The following is a 19,326-nucleotide window of genomic DNA, read 5'->3' as shown; positions in this document are numbered from 1 at the left end:
CTCTAATGAGAAAAGAATTAATTGTTGTTGAATGCTTAAAGCATTAAAAGAGGAGTCCATTATCTGTTGTCTATGTTGTCCCGGTATGGATGTCTAAGTTGAGAATAATCAAAGCGAGAAATCCAAATGCGAGCTTTCTCCTTAGACCTTTGTACGGGCGGCATAGAGGTACCCCTTTGTGATACTTGGTTAAAGCATATGTATTGCGGTGATAATCCAGGTAGTCCAAGCTAATTAGGACAAGGTGCGGGCACTATTAGTACACTATGCATGAGGCTTGCAACTTATAAGATATAATTTACATGATGCATATGCTTTATTACTACCGTTGACAAAATTGTTTCATGTTTTCAAAATCAAAGCTCTAGCACAAATATAGCAATCGATGCTTTTCCTCTATGAGGACCATTCTTTTACTTTCAATGTTGAGTCGGTTCACCTATTTCTCTCCACCTCAAGAAGCAAACACTTGTGTGAGCTGTGCATTGATTCCTACATACTTGCTTATTGCACTTATTATATTACTCTATGTTGACAATATCCATGAGATATACATGTTACAAGTTGAAAGCAACAGCTGAAACTTAATCTTCTTTGTGTTGCTTCAATACCTTTACTTTGAATTATTGCTTTATGAGTTAACTCTTATGCAAGACTTATTGATGCTTGTCTTGAAGTGCTATTCATGAAAAGTCTTTGCTTTATGATTCACTTGTTTACTCATGTCATACACATTGTTTTGATCGCTGCATTCACTACATATGCTTTACAAATAGTATGATCAAGTTTATGATGGCATGTCACTCCAGAAATTATCTTTGTTATCGTTTTACCTGCTCGGGACGAGCGAGAACTAAGCAGGGATGCTGATACGTCTCCAACGTATCGATAATTTCTTGTGTTCCATGCCACATTATTGATGTTATCTACATGTTTTATGCACACTTTATGTCATATTCGTGCATTTTCGGAACTAACCTATTAACAAGATGCCGAAGTGCCGATTCTTTGTTTTACTGCTGTTTTTGGTTTCAGAAATCCTAGTAAAGAAATATTCTCGGAATTGGACGAAATCAAAGCCCGGAGGCCTATTTTCTCACGAAGCTTCCGGAGAAGTCCGAAGACGAGACGAAGAGGGGCCACGGGGTGGCCAAACCCTAGGGCGGCGCGGCCCACCCTGGCCGCGCCGGCCTGTGGTGTGGGCCCCCGTGCCGCCTCTTGACTTGCCCTTCCGCCTACAAATAGCCTCCGTGACGAAACCCCCGGTGCAGAGAGCCACGATACGGAAAACATTGCGAGACGCCGTCGCCGCCGATCCCATCTCGGGGGATCCTGGAGATCGCCTCCGGCACCACTGCCGGAGGGGAATCATCTCCGGAGGACTCTACACCGCCATGGTCGCCTCCGGAGTGATGAGTGAGTAGTCTACCCCTGGACTATGGGTCCATAGCAGTAGCTAGATGGTTGTCTTCTCCCCATTGTGCTATCATTGTCGGATCTTGTGAGCTGCCTATCATGATCAAGATCATCTATATGTAATTCTATATGTTGCGTTTGTTGGGATCCGATGAATAGAGAATACTTGTTATGTTGATTATCAAAGTTATGCTTATGTGTTGTTTATGATCTTGCATGCTCTCCGTTATTAGTAGATGCTCGGCCAAGTAGATGCTTTTAACTCCAAGAGGGAGTACTTATGCTCGATAGTGGGTTCATGCTGCATTGACACATGGGACGGTGACGAAAGTTCTAAGGTTGTGTTGTCTTTGTTGCCACTAGGGATAAAACATTGATGCTATGTCTAAGGATGTAGTTGTTGATTACATTACGCACCATACTTAATGCAATTGTACATTGCTTGCAACTTAATACTTGGAGGGGTTCGGATGATAACTCTGAAGGTGGACTTTTTAGGCATAGATGCGGTTGGATGGCGGTCTATGTACTTTGTCGTAATGCCCAATTAAATCTCACTATACTCATCATGATATGTATGTCTTTTGTCCTTTCTTTGTTGTCAATTGCCCAAGTTGTAATTTGTTCACGCCATGGTACACCAGCAACCACGGCGCGACTTCAACTTCGTCGGCCATGGCAACTTTTCTTGTAGTGAATGTTGTGCTGTCTGAGGTGCACAAGTCTGTTTCCAAAGCTTTTGCTCCATCAGTTCTGTCACATGGGCAAGCATCATCTAGTGCATCTACCCCCTCCTCTTACACTCAGTTCCTGCATACTCTGATAAAATCTAGCAGTGATAAAGTATTCACTATTCAGAAGCAATACAGAAAAGAGCTGGGTCCCATTCTGGAAGCAGTTAATGAAGATGATGTTTCTGAGGAACAGGTTGATTATGACTCTACTGAATCTGAGAGTGCTGCCACTTCTGTGAGATACATAGAACCTGGTCAGGGAGTTATGACTCTAGCTGCGCCCACTCTGCAAGATAGGATGGCTGTTGATAGCCCTATCAATGATGCACAATTTGAGATGGATGGCACACAAGAAGATCCTCTGTCCCAAGTGGATAATCCTACTGTTGTGGAGACTAATGTTGCTACTGGTAATAATGCCTCTTTACATCAAGCAGGTGGTGGTCCTCAACCTAGCCGCATGAGTTCCAGGATTATCTCTCAAGATCTACACTCCATCAAGATTTCTGACAAAGCAGTCAAAAATGCTGCAGCAAAAGATGTACCAGGTACAAACTTATCCTCTCATAATTCCTTTGCTTTACTTGATGATGATGCTATATATGCAAGGGCCTTAGAAATAGGGGTTGATCCTGAAACCTTTACTTTGGATAATATCAACTATCTGAAAGATCTAGAACGGGCCAGACATGCAATTGCTGTTGCACACACTGGCTCTGAACCAGAGATTGAGTCAGATACAGAAAAAATTCTGCTCCTGGGATTTGATAGAGAGCATGTAAGTGAAGAGGAAGATGGTTTTACAACTGTTCTGTCCAGGAGGAAGAGAAGGAAAAAGAGAAGTTTGACCAAATCTGGAAGAAGAGGAGGATCACCAGTACAATCAGGTGATTCTCCCGAAGGAGCATAGTCAAAATCAAGTGCTGCCTTGGGGAAGGTGAACAATGCTCACCCTTTGAGTGGCATTGTCACTGGAACCAGATGTAGGAAAAAAACCCAAGATATTTATGATAGGTGCAACTCTTAACTGCAGGGGTGTGGGAAAAAAAGGTATGAGTTGTTTTTTGGTTGACTTTATCAGAGATCAAGAGGTGGACTTTATTGGGCTGCAAGAAACCATCAAGAAGGATTATTCTCCTGCTTTCTTCAGGACTATAGACCCTCAAAATCTGTTTGCTTGGAAATGGATTGGTTCTATTGGTAGAAGTGGTGGAATTCTGGGGGGTTTTAGGCTGTCCAGATTTTCTATTACTGATACTGTGGTTGGCAGATTTTTCATCAAAGTTACTTTGATGGATCTTAAGCTTAATGTGACATGGTGCTTGGTTATTGTTTATGGTGCTGCTCATATGAGTGATAAGGAAGATTTCTTGATTGAGCTTGGTAGGGTTTGCAGTGATCAAAGACATCCTATCCTCATTGGAGGAGATTTTAACATCATCAGATTTTCCTCTGAGAAAAACAAATACATGAGAACTAGTAAATGGACAGATATGTTCAATGCTATCATCAACACTTATGCTCTGAGAGAAATTCACTTATCTGGAGGTCAATATACTTGGTCAAATAATCAGGCTGATCCTACTCTTGAAAAACTGGATAGATTCTTGATGAGCAATGATTGGGAAGATTTGTTTCCTCTGGCAACAGTTCACAAGTTGAGCAGAGATGTTTCTGACCACAATCCATTAATCCTTGATACCATGGAGAACAAACCAAAAAAGAAAAATCGGTTCGAGGTTTGAAAAAAGCTGGATTAAAGAAGAAGATTTTACGAGCAGAGTTGGTACAATCCGGCAACAAAATATCGAGCAAAAAACAGTCTTGATAGAGTCCAGAAAAAGCTCAAGGCTGTAAAGAATAGCTTGAAGGGATGGGGTTACAATTTAAGAGGCAGAGATAAAAAAAGAAAATGTGACATTTCTCTCATGCTTGCTGAGTTGGAAATGAAAGAAGAACTATCTCCTTTGTCTGCTCCTGATATTCAACAGAAAGCTGCACTCCAACAGGAAATGCTTGATATCTTAGATAAGGAGGAATGTTTCTGGAGACAAAGGGAAAGAGATAATTGGCTATTGAAAGGAGATAGTAATACAGCCTTCTTTCATAGAATGGCTAATGGTTGTAAAAGAAAACCTAAGATTTTCTCTTTGAAAATGGAGATTCTGTTATTCAAGGTGATGATGATTTGCTGAACCATGCTACTCAGTTCTATAGAAACCTCTTTGGTCCTGCAGAAGATAGAGGGGTCAGACTGAATGCTGATATATGGGGTAATGCTGAAAAACTTGATGACACAGATAGGGAGACCTTGTCCAGAAGATTTACTGAAAAAGAAGTCAAGGAGGTAGTGGATCAGATGGAGAAGAATAAGGCAGCAGGACCTGATGGTTTTCCCATTGAATTTTATCAAGCTTGCTGGGACATTATCAAGGAAGATATTATGGCAGTGTTTCATGATTTATATGAGCATAAGATTGAACTTGCCAGTATTAACTATGGTATTATTACTTTAATCCCAAAGAGTGATGATGCTGATAGGATCCAAAAATTTAGACCTATCTGCCTTTTGCAAGTCTTGTTCAAGATCTTCACCAAAACTCTTACTGTCAGAGTAACTCCAGTTATGGAAAAACTGCTGTCCAATCACCAAACTGCTTTCATCAAAGGGAGGTATATCACAGATGGGGTTATGCTTCCTCAAGAGGTTCTGAGAGAAAGTAAATTCAGAAAACAACAGGGGGTGGTGTTGAAAATTGATTTTGAGAAGGCATATGATAAAGTAAACTGGAGTTTTTTGTTTGATTGCTGCTCTCAGAAAGGCTTCAGTAACAGCTGGCTCACTTGGATTAAAAAAGTGGTTACAAATGGCACCTTAAGTGTGAAAGTGAATGATATTGTTGGTCCTTATTTTGCAAGTTGTAAAGGAGTAAGACAGGGTGACCCTTTTGCCCCTTTCCTCTTCAACATGGCTGCCAACAGTTTATCTAAGATGATATCTCTGGCTCAACAGAATGGTCTCATCAAAGGGCTTGCTGACAATCTGGTGGAGAAAGGCATTTCCCTACTGCAATATGCTGATGACACTATCTTGCTCATTCAGGATGATGCTGAACAAGCTGTGAACTTGAAGCTCATTTTATATATCTTTGAATCAATGTCTGGACTCAAAATCAATTTTGAGAAAAGTGAAGTCATGATGATTCTAGAGGATGAGGTGAAATCACATTTTTTTGCTGCTCTCTTTAATTGTCAACAGGGGGCTTGGCCTATTAAATATCTTGGCACTCCTGTGTGTGCCAGAAGGCCAACTGTTGCTGAGATGAAGTTTCTGGGTGAGAAAACAAAAAAGTAAATGAGTGGGTGGGTGGGAAATGCCATGTCCATTGGAGGAAGGGTTGTAAAAATTGATGCCTGTCTTTCCAGTGTAGCTGTTTATCAGATGTCTATGAGGTTGCTCCATAAAACAACTATTGAGCAGCTTGACAGGCCCATCAGATCCTTTTTCTGGGATGGGAGTGCTGACAAAAAGAAATATCATTTTGTCAAGTGGAAGTGGATTTGCAAACCAAAGAAAAAAGGAGGTCTGGGTATAAAAAATCTTCATCTGTTCAACATCAGCTTAATGTGTAAATGGTGGTGGAAGATTGAGAATGAATCTGGGCCCTGGCAAGATCTGATGAAGAACAAATATCTCAATAATGGTGGTATTTACAATGCAAGAAAAAAGCCTGGGGACTCTCCCCTTTGGTCTGATATGCTGCAGGTGAAACATATATATTTGAAAGGGAGAAGGATGAAGGTGGGAGATGGAAAGAACACCAGTTTTTGGTGTGATGCTTGGTGTGGGCAAAATCCTTTAAAGGATAGGTTTCCTGAGATCTTTGACATTTGTATGGAACAAAATGTGACAGCTGCTGATGCTGCCAACATGAACTGGAATTTTTCCTTCAGAAGATGGATGGCACCTGATATTGCTCTGCAGATTCATGGATTACACCAAATCATGTCACAGACAGTGCTAATTGATAGGCAAGATAAACCTTATTGGAAATGGACAAAGAGTGGCAAATTTACTGTCAAGTCAGTGTACAATCACCTGTGCAGTAATGGTTTAGACAGAACTTTTAAACACTTATGGAAAAGCAGAATTCCTTTGAAAATCAAAAATTGGTTGTGGATGATATGGCACAATGCTATTGCTACAAAAGATAATCTGCTAAAAAGGAATTGGCATGGGAATGCTTCCTGTCAATTCTGCAATGGCCCTGAAAGTATCTCCCATCTTTTCTTCTCCTGTCCAGCGGCTAAGTTTGTCTGGAGTGCAGTTGGAAACTTGGTTGGAGCAAAAACTAGACCTGGTTCCTTTACACAATTTTTCTGGTGGATCCCTCGATTTATTCCTGCAAGCAGAAACACGCAAATTGCGGGGTTGGCTGCGATTTGCTGGGCGATATGGAAACTGAGAAATAGATCTTGCTTCGATCATAAACTAATCAAAGACCCTGTTGAACTGATTAGTTACTCTACTGTTTTCATGAAATATTGGGCAGGACTCCATGGTGAAAAAGATGCTGAAAGACCTACGTCCGGGAGCTGATTGTCTCATCGAAACTTGCTACTGCTCAAAATGCTGCTGGTGGGGCTCGGGACAGGCCTGCTCCAATTCAGAGGCCTTTGATGATCAGGGACGCAAGAGGTGCTGATGATGAAGTAGATGATATGGAGGAGGATGATCATGCCGACATTGCCTGATGCTCTCCATTGTTATAAAGAAGCATGAAGCTGTGCTGGAACGTTCCTTAGTGTTGATGCTTTTGACTAGACATCTTTGCTGTAGTCCTCGTTGGGTTGGTTGTTATGGTGCCTAGGTTGATTACAAAACGGTTAGTTTAGCTGCGCTGACAGTTAGTCTCAGGCGGCGTTTTGTATATATATGGTGTGGTGGGTGCGTGGTAACATGTCTGGTGGACATGTGATACTCGTCTGTTTTTCGTTATCTGATGGTAATGAAAAAGCCGATCTTCGGATCGTTTGGAAAAAAAAAATGTAGTATGAATTGTTGACAACCAGCTCTTTGTGAGGTGATGGTGTTGTGGAGGCATAACTCTACAAGTGAGGGCTCAAATCATGGTGATAACAATAAACAATGTAATGAAATGTGTGCTTCTTTTTCTAGATTGGAGGAGAAATGGAGACCATGGGGAGACGATGCTGCTGATGGGTTATATACCGCTGGACATTTTTGGCTTTGGAATCGCTCGTGAAAAAGGATTCAGGAGGCCGATGCATCTGCCTCCAACTACTCCACCAAGCCGTCGGTCCCTGCCTCCTCCGTCCACCGTTCTGGCGACGGGAGGGGGTGGAGATCTCAGGCTTCACTCTGGCATGTAGTTAGGGTTGGCCTAGTTTTTCCTTGAGATGCTCGTCCATGGAGGAGATGGCGCCGCGTCAGAATAATTTGGCCCTGCTTTTTCTCCATCTCGGCAATTCTCCTCCCGGTAGCGTCGAGGGCCCGGTCGTCTCGCTGGTCTCTTGATCAGATGAGATTCGTCTCTGGTGGTTGGCGTTCGGCACTCTCACGGGTGGCGCTCGCGTCGGCTGTTGTAGGTTTGTTTTCTATCTTGCAGTTGGATGCGTGGATGACGAAAGGCGGCGACGTCCCTCTTCTCCGACTCCGTTGGATGAAGTTGACGACGTCGGGATCTGGTGACCACGGGGAAGATCTCCAGCCGATATGCCACAAAGTCTCGGTTTCCTCGCTTGCGACGTCCGGTCCATCGGCTCGGAAAGAATATGTGTCTGCAAAGGTGCTCTCCCAGATCTGGGTACGATGGATGTTCGCCTCTTTTTTCGACCCTTCCTTGGGCGGTGGCGGAGGACGATGGTGGACAACAGTTCAGTGAGGCACAAGTTTCTCCAAGGGTGAAATTTTAGTTTTACTTCATGTGGGTTTGTTTGTGCAAGTTTGCTTGACAAGCATGTTTGTCTCGAGTGATGATCTCCATATTGTCTAATGAAATATATGTTTAGATATAAAAAAATGTATTGAAATGTTTAATTTTTCTTTCCTTGGACCCCACATTGAGCAAGCAAGACGTTTTTTTCTCAGCTTTGATGGCGCCATGGACACAGTGGCTAGTGATGTCATAATACCACCAGTCTACCACACTGAAACGTAAGTTTCGTCAGTTCAACAGAAAATGACATATAGTATTACAATCCACTTTCACTTTCATGAATTTGTAGTATTTCTGATCGACCACAGATACTTCGTCCAACTGGGAGCACAATGTTGAACCTGGGCATCACCATGACAAAAACTCCCTTATCAATACAAGTTCTGTTTCTTGGGCTTATGTCAAGAACGAACATCCCACTAAGTATTAATCCCTTAAACTGCTTAGCAACTAAACTCAAATGATAATTCCACATGACGCAATATAAAGCTGGAATCATAACAGAATATTTTCGCACCTAACAAGATGCTATGATTGCAGCAGAACATTTCTGAAAAGGTGGCTATGCTTCTCATATAAATAACAAGTGCTGATCTAAGCTCTTATGAAAATCAGGTGCATTTTGCTCACCAACGGACAACAGGTGGATAATAAGTCTTGCTTCACCGGCAGTTACAACAGATAAACCAAAGCATGAAAGTGAAACACATGTATATTTGCTATATCTTTAGTGTACTAGTAAAACCACTAGGTAATCTCTAACAAGAATGTATTTAGTGAACACACATGAAAGATATTTCAGCCGAAAAGATACAATTTATGTATGAAATGTTTATTTTTCTTTACATGGACCCCATATTAAGCAAGATGTTTTTCTTTTCTTGGCTTTGATGGCGTGATGGACACAGTGGCCAGTGACCTTCATAATACCACCAGTCTACCACACTGTAACATAAGTTTTATCGCAGCCTGACAGAAAAATGACCTATTATGGTTCACTTTCATTGGAGTATTTGTGATGGAAGTTTCATAGTTTGTCCAGCTGGGAGCACAATGTTTAACCTGAGTATCACCATGACGAATATTCCTTCTGCTTATCTTGAGGTTATGTCAAGAAAAAAAACATCACACTAAATATTAATCCCTTAAACTGGTTAGCAACTAAACTCAAATGATAATTCCACATGATGCAACATAAAGCTGGAATTATAACAAAAAAAATTCACACCTAACCAGATGCAATGGGTTCAGGAAGGAAAACATAATTGCAGTAGAACATTTTTTTAAAGGTGACTACGATTCGACCATTTAATATAACAAGTACTGCTCTAAGCTCTTATGAAAATCAGGTGCATTTTGCTAGTCAACAGCCAACAGGTGGATAATCTGCGTCGGTTACAACAGACAAACAGAAGCATGAAACACATGTATATTTGCTATATCTTTAGTGTTCTGGTAAAACTACTAGGTAATCTCTAACAATGATGTATTTAGTGAACACACATGAAAGATATTTCAGCCGAAAAGATTATTTAAGGAAAGATAATGCAACCATGTAGCAGTCAGAGCTTCTCGATCACAACTTTTTATACATCAAATTAGAAGGTAGTGGTGGGTACAGTGAATAAATATTGCAGCTCATGACGAAACAAACAGCTAGGCCTTTAAGAAGCACCATCACCACACTAAACAGCATCCAGATGGAAAGCTAAGTGTTCACAGCACATCATCTGGTGAGATGAAAGGCCAACTGTTCACAACATAACCCTCTATTTTCGGAAAGAAGGCATGCGGGACAAGACTTTGTTTGAGACGAAATTCTGTAGTACGAAGTAATCCACGACGGAAACTGGCAACCAATTTTCCATCCAAGCCAATCTGAAGTAGCCACTCACCACATTTGACCAGAATGTGCCCACCACCATCATCCCAAGACGCAACCACCAGCTTAGAGAATTTGTGAAGTCCAAACCGCACGGTGGGCTCTGCAACCGGCAATTCAACCCGGTATTTGAAGGCCCATACCTCACTGTCATAGTCCTGTGTCATCCAGATATCAATGGGTGTCTCCCCATTATCAAAGCTGGCCATGCCCAGCATTTCATCCATCTCAAACAGCTCGGCAACGCCAGGAACAGCCGGAGCGCCCATCAGCCTGAACAACTCAGCTATGGTGTCGAATACCATTATCATGCAGTTTTCATTCTCATCTTTCTCAATGAACCAATGTAGGCCACCACGGAAAAGGACAGGTCCAGCTGTATGAATCGCATCCTCCATCTCTGCATCCGGCTTCGGCTCCGGACACCTGATGCTCCTCGGAGGCTCGCAGGAGCCCAATGAGTAAACGTAGCAGCCATATCCAGCGTCGGGCCCTGGTTCTGGTTCATCGTGCACCAACCAAGCCTCAAGGTACAGCAGTAGCCGGTACTCGCCCGTAGGAGAGTGCGGGTACAATCCGATGATGCAGAAGCCACGAAGCTGCGGGAGGGGAGCGTACTGACGAGTGGCCGGGTTGCAGACGGAGTCACCTTCATTAGTGCTGAGGATGATCAGGCCGTCGCAGGAAGCCTCTATAAGCGTGAACGCGCCACCGGTGTCAATTCGGGCGACCGAATGGAGCTGGTCGGCGGCGGCGACCCCTGCTCGGTGGTCCAGCAGCATGATGTCTAGGTACCCGCCGTCGTCGTACGCGCTGTTGCGTTTGTAGAGGAGGGGCAGCGAGGGCTGGCGGCCGTGGTGGGCGAGGAGGAATTCGCGGGTGGAGGTGGCGCGGCGCCAAGCGCGGCAGACGGCCCGGCAGCGGAGGAGGGGTTTGTGGGGCAGGCGGAGGAGGATCTCCCAGATGAAGATCTCATCCGGGAGGCCGGGGTGGACCGGCGCCGCTCGTGCTCTTGCGGCCTCCGCCATGGCCGCCGGCTGGAGATAGATTGCTGATGGATTGTGGTAGTTAGGGTTAGGTCTTCTGAGCTTCTGAGTAGAATTGGGCCGAAATGAACTTGGGCTGGGCTTAGCCCATAAAGAGGTCACTACTCACTAGTCACACACAGGAAACTGCAGAAGGAGCCTTGAGGCGACGGAGCGCCAGCCAGCGGCTCGGCGAAATGCTGCCTCCGCGCACGGCGGACGCGCTCCGGCGGGTGGCGATTGGCGCCGCGCTCATGTCCGAGTTTGATCTGGGAGAAAGGATGCGAGGAAGGAAGGCGGCACTGCTGGACTCGTTGGGCACTACACGCGAGGTGTTCGACCAAATGTTCCTAGGCAACCTTGGACGAATATCATTCATCCTTTTAAGCATTTTCACATGATGTTTTTCCATGTTATTTCCATTCTCATGCATTATTGCTTAAAGGCCGCTATTTGGATCATTGTTTGGCTGCTTCAGTTTTGGTGTATATGGCACTGGTTGACATTTGTCCACTTGAAGGGTTGTATAACAGCATAACCACTAAAAAAATCAAGTGTACACTCAAGTGTTCCAAACAGGGAGTAGTGTATGTGTTACTCTAGCATATCTCGCGTGATTGTTTTCTTTCAGTTGGAAACCATGTTGAATAATTTAACTCGTTCAAACTAACAAGCGTGCTAGTCTGAAACAGCCCTACAAGTGACTGGTTCTTAGTAGTATGATATCCTGATATGGATTTGACCAACACTGCCGCCTTTCCATTTGCTAGTCCCATGATTTAGAACAAGGAAGCCTGGTACCTCCCTAGTATTGGTGCCAATAAGTAGCCCAGAAAAGACATTCACATTGATCATAGAACAAAGAAGTATTGAACTTCCGGTATCTTCCTGCTGATTCAAGATCTAGAGTTTAACTCTGCCCCAAGCAAAGCCATGGCCTCCAGTCAGCTGGTGCGTATGAATCAAGGACAAGGGGAAACAAGCTACGCTCGCAACTCCAGTATTCAGGTATCTTCTCATTTCTTGTTTCATCCACTAATACTGTTTCTAACTTTCTATGGCCTGCTGATCTTCTCTTTTTTTTTACACTTGGCTTCTCAGAACTGTTTAATCAAGAATCTGTTCATAACATGGATTATTTTACTTAGATTTAAACTACCGTGAGAAGTTAAGAAGCACGCCAATTGGCTAAATGATTAGACTAGATTTTCTGAAAATAATAGAACTTGACTTGCAGAACGCTCAACAGAACAGGATGAAGCCCCTGATAGAAGCGGCCATCGTTGACTTATGCAGCAGCGTCAACAGCAGCACCGTGTTCCCCAGAAAGATGCTGATCGCAGACTTGGGCTGCTCCTCTGGCCCAAACGCGCTAGCACTGGTATCGATTGCCGTCGAGGCTATCCACAACCACTGCCTTCAGTTCCAGCAGTCACCACCGGAAGTATGTGTGCTCCTCAACGACCTGCCTGAAAACGACTTCAACGCGGTGGTGAAGAGCCTCGTCACGCTCCGTCAAAGCAACAAGCCTTTAGTCGTGACTGGTGTCACACCGGGGTCATTTTACGAGAGGCTCTTCACTAGTGGTTCCTTGCATCTTGTCTGCTCGTCAAATAGCCTGCAATGGCTCTCAAAGGTGTGAGTTTGACACTGGTCAATGGATCGATCCATTTGATTACTTGCTGAATATATAAGTAAAACCTTATCTTTATAGGCCCCTGAACATCTAACGAGGAATCAGATTCCGGCGTATGACATCGATGAGAACGCTAGGCGTGAAAGGCTCCCTATGGTCCATGAGGCTTATGCTCAACAGTTCAGGAAAGATTTCACACTTTTTCTCAAGTTGAGAGCCAAAGAATTGGTCTCGGGAGGCTGGATGGTTGTTTCCATTATCGGGAGGCCTTCTTATGTAATTGCCTCCAGATTCTTTCACCTGTGGGAAATTGTAGCTCAGATTCTAAGTGTCATGACCTCAGAGGTACTACCTCCATCTCAAAGCTTAAGGCTTATATTATCTTTTGAAAGTCAAACTATGTCAAGTTTGACTAAGCTTTTACCAAAAATCATTAACATGCAAAATACAAAAATATCATTAAATAGATAATGAAATATATTTTCGTATGGTATCTACAAAATATTATATTTAGATTGTTCTAAAAGTTTCGTCAAACTTTACTTGGTTTGACTTTTCAAAAAAATATAAGCCTTAAGTTTGTGATGGAGGTAGTACATTCGTTTTTCTTAGCATAGAATTTATCATTTGCTAACAAATACACTAGTGTTTGACCCCTGATGTTATGGTATTTTTTGGCAGGGTGCGATTGACAAAGAAAAATTTGATTCTTTCTACATTCCGTTATATGGACCCTCCTGCCAAGAACTGAGGGAGATCATACAAGAAGAAGGCTCCTTTTCAATCAGGGAGATGCGAGAACATGACCCTAAAACAGACTATGACAACACATTCGTGACACCAAGCAGGTTTTTGAATCATCTAAGAGCCATATTTGAGCCGATAATAGTCGAGCATTTTGGAGAGGTTATGGATGAGTTTGTGAGGACCGCAGAGCGTCGCTGGAGTGTGGAAGGAAGCATGCAAGATGGGTGTGCTAGAAACCCACGAGTTATGCTGGTCGCATCCCTCGCAAAAGCATGATGATCAGGCACCTGACGGTAGATTGTGTTATGTACTCCGTCTATCTTAATAAGATTTGCAATGAGATTCAAACATCTGGAAGATCAAAGTAACAATTGTCTGTGACAATTATGTGAAACTCCCAACTTATTGTACTTATTTAGTGAAAACTCTTACCACATGGCAAGGGAGGATTGAGAAATTCAAAGAAAACGAACTAGATCTGGAAGAACTTGGTCTGTGTTGCTGTTCAAGTGTTCATAGTACCCCAGTCTAGCACATTTCAATTTCAGCTTCATTCTCTAGTACTTGTGATGGAAATATCATACTACACCTGCTTGCTATATTTATGTAAACTAGCAGAGTACCCGTGCGTTGCTACGGCTTCTCAAATATGTTACATCATACACATGTACACTAAAAACATTAGTATTCCAGTTTGTTTTCAAAGCATTTTCATAAAAGCCATAATTCATTGTTGTATGCAAATAAAGCAAGAAGCTTACTAACTACTTCCTTCGATTGATAATAACTGTTAGAATTTTAATTGTAATTTGAAATAAAAGAATTAAATCCATGGCCCTTATTATGGATAGGAGGGGTATCTTTTTAACATGGCTAACTAATTATCTCTTATAACCAAGATTTATCCCATGAAGCTTTTAAATTCAGATATATCCTGTGTAACCATAAAGCACGAGAGGTGGGGACCTGGTTGTGTTTCTAACGGAACCCAATTAAGCGTCGTATGATAACCTATTTAAATTCAATGAAGACACTGATATCATATGTACAGTGAACGTCGCAGTCAGCTAGCTTTGCGATCGCGAGTGGTCCAAAACCAGTCCATGGGACATGTTCATGTTGTAGCGCCCGGGTGGTGAACAACGGACATGTCATGGCTTGAGCAGAACTTGTGTGGACCTTAAGGTGTTATAAAATATGTTAATCTAAGAAGTAATCCTAATGGAGGATCCGAAAGTAGATAATGTTTATTTGCTTACCCACTTCATAAATGCCATGCTTGACGAATAAATTTTGGATAAAAAATTAGATCCTAAATTTTCCTAAAATCGACGGACCTAGATAACTCTAGCCGTAGTTTAGCCTTTCATTTAAATTTTTTTACTTCTAATTTTTTGAAATCGATAGATCGTGTTCATGGTGCGGCCTATACATAGTGCCACCTATATATGTGGCGGCAGGGAGTTCTCCCGCTCTTACCCTTGAACTGTCATCCGTCCCGGCCTATGTGCCGCCTAGGCCCAGGGCAATAGGGTCTGCTGCCTCAGCCAATGGCAGCAAGTGTCACGTGGCATTTGGTGGTCCATGGAGGTCGATGCATCCGGGTTATTTTGACGAATTAGGTGATCTTTTTTACATACTATCATGTCAGATTGCAAATTTATAGTAGAGGTTCTTTATCAAAGTTTGCAAAGTGTTATTTGCAGAAAAATTGTAGGCTCGATATTATGTCCAGAATTGATTATTGCCGCATAGATCGAAGAAAGCTGTGATTATTGCTGCATTACTAATGCTGATCCCTCACCCAGGACATGCATGCATCATGTTTGTGCTTCCGTAGTGGCGTAGCCTGCTCCTTGCGGCTCACGCGATGTGTCTTCAGTGCCGCGAGTGCCTCGCTCTGTCGTTAAAATATAGGTAGACTTGCAGGCTGCTCAATCGGAAAAACTAAGTGGTTATATTACAAAATTCGCCCGCTCCGCTCAGTTCCGACTTTCCGAGCCGCTCGCGCTCTCCCGATGCAGACGAGAAGCCAGAAACATTTGGTGCGCTCAGCTTCGCGAGTGAATGGGCTTCGGGTCCAGTCGAGCCAGATGGAGTCGATCTGGGCTTTCGGCCCGTTGGTGGGCTTAAAGGCTTCTGAATTAACAAGAGGCTTGGTGGGATTGCATAGATTTTTAATTTTTTCTGTCATGGTCCGATGCGTTCATGGTTCAGTCGGGTTGGAAATCAAGCAAATCCTCACCGTCTAGATCGAATTGGGATGGGGAGATTCAGGGACGAGAGGCTTCTGACGTGAATCGAGCAGCGGAAGTTCCTGGCACGCCAGAAAGCTTGTCGCTGCGGCGGCCAGCTCCTCGCTACAGCCTCGATCTAGGCCACAATTAGAACCATGCGGAGGATCAGTAGGCAGCGGAGGGAGCAAACACGAGGGTGGGGAGATCTATACAACGTCAGGCAGCATCAAATCGGCAGCATACCGCGTTAAGCGGCTGTTGGCGCCACCAATTTCAGGAAGCCGGGGGTCGGCGCTCTGGGTCACATACGAGACTCGGGAGCAACACGAGCGAGAGGAGAGGGACGGGGAACATGTCTTTTGAATGGGTACCGCTTCGGGCACTCGGCGGTGGCAGTCAGCTATAAATTTAAGCCGCTCGCCTATCTGGGCTAGGTGTGTGCATGAGTCGGGCTTTTGGAGGATTTTGCGATCTACGTTGGGCCTAGTGAAAAAAGCTCTTCGGTCCGTTTGTGACACCAGCCAGTCACCTATTGCAATTTAATAGTAAAGATGTAGCTAGCTACCCCACTGATACTGCATCCAGTATTGACATTTTAGTCCAATACACACCTGTTGCATTCCTGACTTATAAGAGCAGATATTCTTCACTCGCAAAAAAGAGAGCAGATATTCTTAGATAGCTCCCCTGGGTCTGGAATAACTGATGGTGTAGTCAGTGTATGACAGACTAATTGAGTACACACATGGTTGCTTCTTATTTTGTATTATCAAATCCTGAACACGATTGTTCTCTGAACTTTGATTCTCTATACAGAGAAACAGTATCAGTATCAGTTTACTTGTTTGATGGAATGTGAAAATGCACTAGAAAGCACACCTCCAATATGAGAGGGATGATTTTACTAGGAGCTCGAGTCAGAAATTAGAAATAATAATTCACGTCACCCCATTCATATTCTTTCAAATAAATTACTACATTTTGCTTGGGCAATTACTATGCAGTGGCTTACCCACTGAATACGTGCAGAGGAGTTTGGGATAAGGCATGGATGCGTACTGAGCCGCTGTACCCAACAACAAATTGCTTCGTGGGCATTTTTCGTTAACAAACCATGAAGATGCACGTGAACCATGGGCTGGTCGGGGAGGTGAACTTTGTGTTCGGTACTGGAACTTTGCAGTGATAGGACATATCCTCTTCCGTTCGTATGGTAATCCTGCAAGTATCAAGAAACTTCTAAGATTCTTCATTATATTCTGCCATTTTATTTGTCTTCTGATGCTAATTATCTGAATTCTGTAAAATAGTTCATTATTTACATGCTTGTTTGGCATGCATTGGCTGATCAATTTCTTGTGCCTATTGGTCAAGAATTTATTAGCTGCATAAGCACTAAAGGAAAACTCAAATGTGCAGCCACAGTAAATAAATAAAAGTATACCACTCCGAAAATAGTAAAAGGACTGTCTGTGCTGCTCTAAAATTTTCAGCATTTTTCAGCTCGATCCCATGTTGAACAACTTAATCAGTTCAAAATAACAGGCTTGGAAGTCTAAAATAAATAATGCATATCCACCGACAGTTTGCTAGTATTGTATTCTGATCTGGATTTGACCAACCTTTCAGTGTTTCCATAGGCTGCTCCTAAGATTAAAATAATAAAGCATGCAGGCCTTGCTGTTGCCCCCAATTAGTAGCTCCAAGCTCAGGAAAGTCATCCCAGTTGACCACCAAAATAAGAAGTATTTCAGCTTCCAGTATCCTGTCGGCATTTCCTTCTGGTTCCTGCAGATTCAAGATCTGAAGTTTTAGTGTTTGTCAACCAACGCCATGGCCTCCAAACACACGGTGCATATGAATCAAGGACAAGGGGAAACAAGCTATGCTCACAACTCTACTATTCAGGTACCTTCTCCTCTCTCGATTAATTCTCTAATGTTCTTTGACACCTTTGGCTCATCAAAACTACTGCATCGAGCACTCCTTCAGTCTATCGCTTATATTACTGAGTTATACAGAAAAGTTGAGGACGTTAAGAACACCATTTATCAAAGACATACTAGACTAGATTTTTCTAAAGAACTATAACTCAATTGCAGAATGCTGAACAAAACAAGATGAAACCCCTGATAGAAGCGGCCATCCTTGACTTAGGCAGCAACAACAACACCTTGTTGCCGACAAAGATGGTGATTGCTGACCTGGGGTGCTCCTCTGGTCCAAACGCGCTAGTGCTGGTGTCAATCGCGGTGAAGGCCATCCATAGTTACTGCATTCAGTTCCAGCGGCCACCACCGGAAGTGTGTGTGCTTCTCAACGACCTACCTGACAATGACTTCAACACTGTGGTGAAGAGCCTAGTCAAGCTCCACAGCAATGATCCTGTTGTTGTAACCGGTGTTTCTTCAGGGTCGTTTTACGAGAGGCTCTTCACTAGTGGATCCTTGCATCTTGTCTGCTCGTCCAACAGCCTGCATTGGCTCTCAAAGGTGTGAGTTTGACACTGCTCGATGGGTTGATCCAGTTTACTCCGTCCATCCCAAATTAATTGACTCAACTTTGTCTAGATATGCATGTCTGCGTGCTTCTCAGCAACCATGCGTATCTAGATAAAATTGGATCAACTTAATTTGGGACAGAGGGAATATTACTTATCAACTTGGTAAGCAAAACCTTATCTTTACAGGCTCCTGAAGTTCTAACCAGTAACCAGATCTCAGCGTATGGTATGGATGCGTATGCTAGGCGTGAAAGTCTCCCAATGGTCTTGGAGGCTTATGGACAACAGTTCAGGAAAGATTTCACACTTTTCCTGGAATTAAGAGCCAAAGAGTTGGTCCCAGGAGGACGGATGGTTGTTTCTCTTCCAGGGAGGCGTTCTGATGAACTCGCCTCCAAATTCTCTCACATCTGGGAAGCCATAGCTCAGATTTTACGTGTCATGGCTTCAGAGGTATGTCGCTTTACCTTTTTAGTATAGTATTTTATGATTTGCAATTTTGCATACAAACAAGCGGGTTTTTGACATTCTGATATGATTGATAGGGTGTGATCAGCAAATTGAAGTTTGAGTCTTTCTACGTGCCGATGTATGCACCTTCCGACGAGGAGCTGAGGGAGATCATCCAAGAAGAGGGATCCTTTTCAATTAGTGAGATGCGGGTGCATGACCTTACAAGCGGTGGGGACAGCACACTCATTATCCCAAGCAGGTTCATAACTCTTTTGAGAGCTGTATTTGAGCCGATAATAGTCCAGCATTTTGGTAATGTCATGGATGAATTTGTGAGGACCGCGGAGCAGCGGTGGAGCCAGCCAGGCAGCTTGCAAGAAGAAATTTCTGGAAACCCGCGAGTTATGTTGGCTGTATCTCTCGCGAAAGCATGACCAGGTAACTGTTGTTGTTTCTATTTGTTTTTTTTTCTAAAAGGTACATCCAATTTGATGGCACCAATTCATTTCCATTGACCTTTGTCTTTGTGGTTTGTGTATATATAAGAATGGTGAGTGGTGACACCTCACTACGGGAGAGCTCCAGTCTGCCGACGGCTGCCAGCCGTCGGCACAGCAAAGAAGGCCGTCGGCATAGGTGTCTGTAGACGGTGACCATCGGCGTAGCGTCGTCGGCATAGTTCTGGTCGGGGACTGCCCGATCACCGTCGGTACAGACTGGCCGTCGGCACAGA

General features: G+C 43.4%; 2 protein-coding genes across 2 annotated transcripts; both read left to right on the top strand.

Annotated features, from left to right (window-relative positions):
• Positions 1 to 11,917: 11,917 nt before the first annotated feature.
• On the top strand, positions 11,918 to 13,687 carry LOC124665559 (salicylate/benzoate carboxyl methyltransferase-like). The gene is made up of 4 exons (XM_047202956.1): positions 11,918 to 12,025; positions 12,255 to 12,653; positions 12,732 to 12,998; positions 13,335 to 13,687. The coding sequence occupies exons 1-4, from the start codon at positions 11,951 to 11,953 to the stop codon at positions 13,674 to 13,676; spliced, it is 1,083 nt and encodes a 360-aa protein (XP_047058912.1). The 5' UTR covers positions 11,918 to 11,950; the 3' UTR covers positions 13,677 to 13,687.
• A 3,744-nt stretch (positions 13,688 to 17,431) lies between these two features.
• Positions 17,432 to 19,027, top strand: LOC124665560 (probable jasmonic acid carboxyl methyltransferase 2). The gene is made up of 4 exons (XM_047202957.1): positions 17,432 to 17,545; positions 17,740 to 18,129; positions 18,327 to 18,593; positions 18,686 to 19,027. Exons 1-4 carry the CDS (start codon positions 17,471 to 17,473, stop codon positions 19,025 to 19,027), a joined length of 1,074 nt encoding a protein of 357 aa, XP_047058913.1. The 5' UTR covers positions 17,432 to 17,470.
• Positions 19,028 to 19,326: the final 299 nt, after the last annotated feature.

This window comes from Lolium rigidum, chromosome 6 (assembly GCF_022539505.1).
Source record: "Lolium rigidum isolate FL_2022 chromosome 6, APGP_CSIRO_Lrig_0.1, whole genome shotgun sequence".
NCBI lineage: Eukaryota > Viridiplantae > Streptophyta > Magnoliopsida > Poales > Poaceae > Lolium > Lolium rigidum.
Note: the sequence above shows the minus strand (reverse complement) of the source record. Positions and strands in the feature narration are given on the sequence as shown.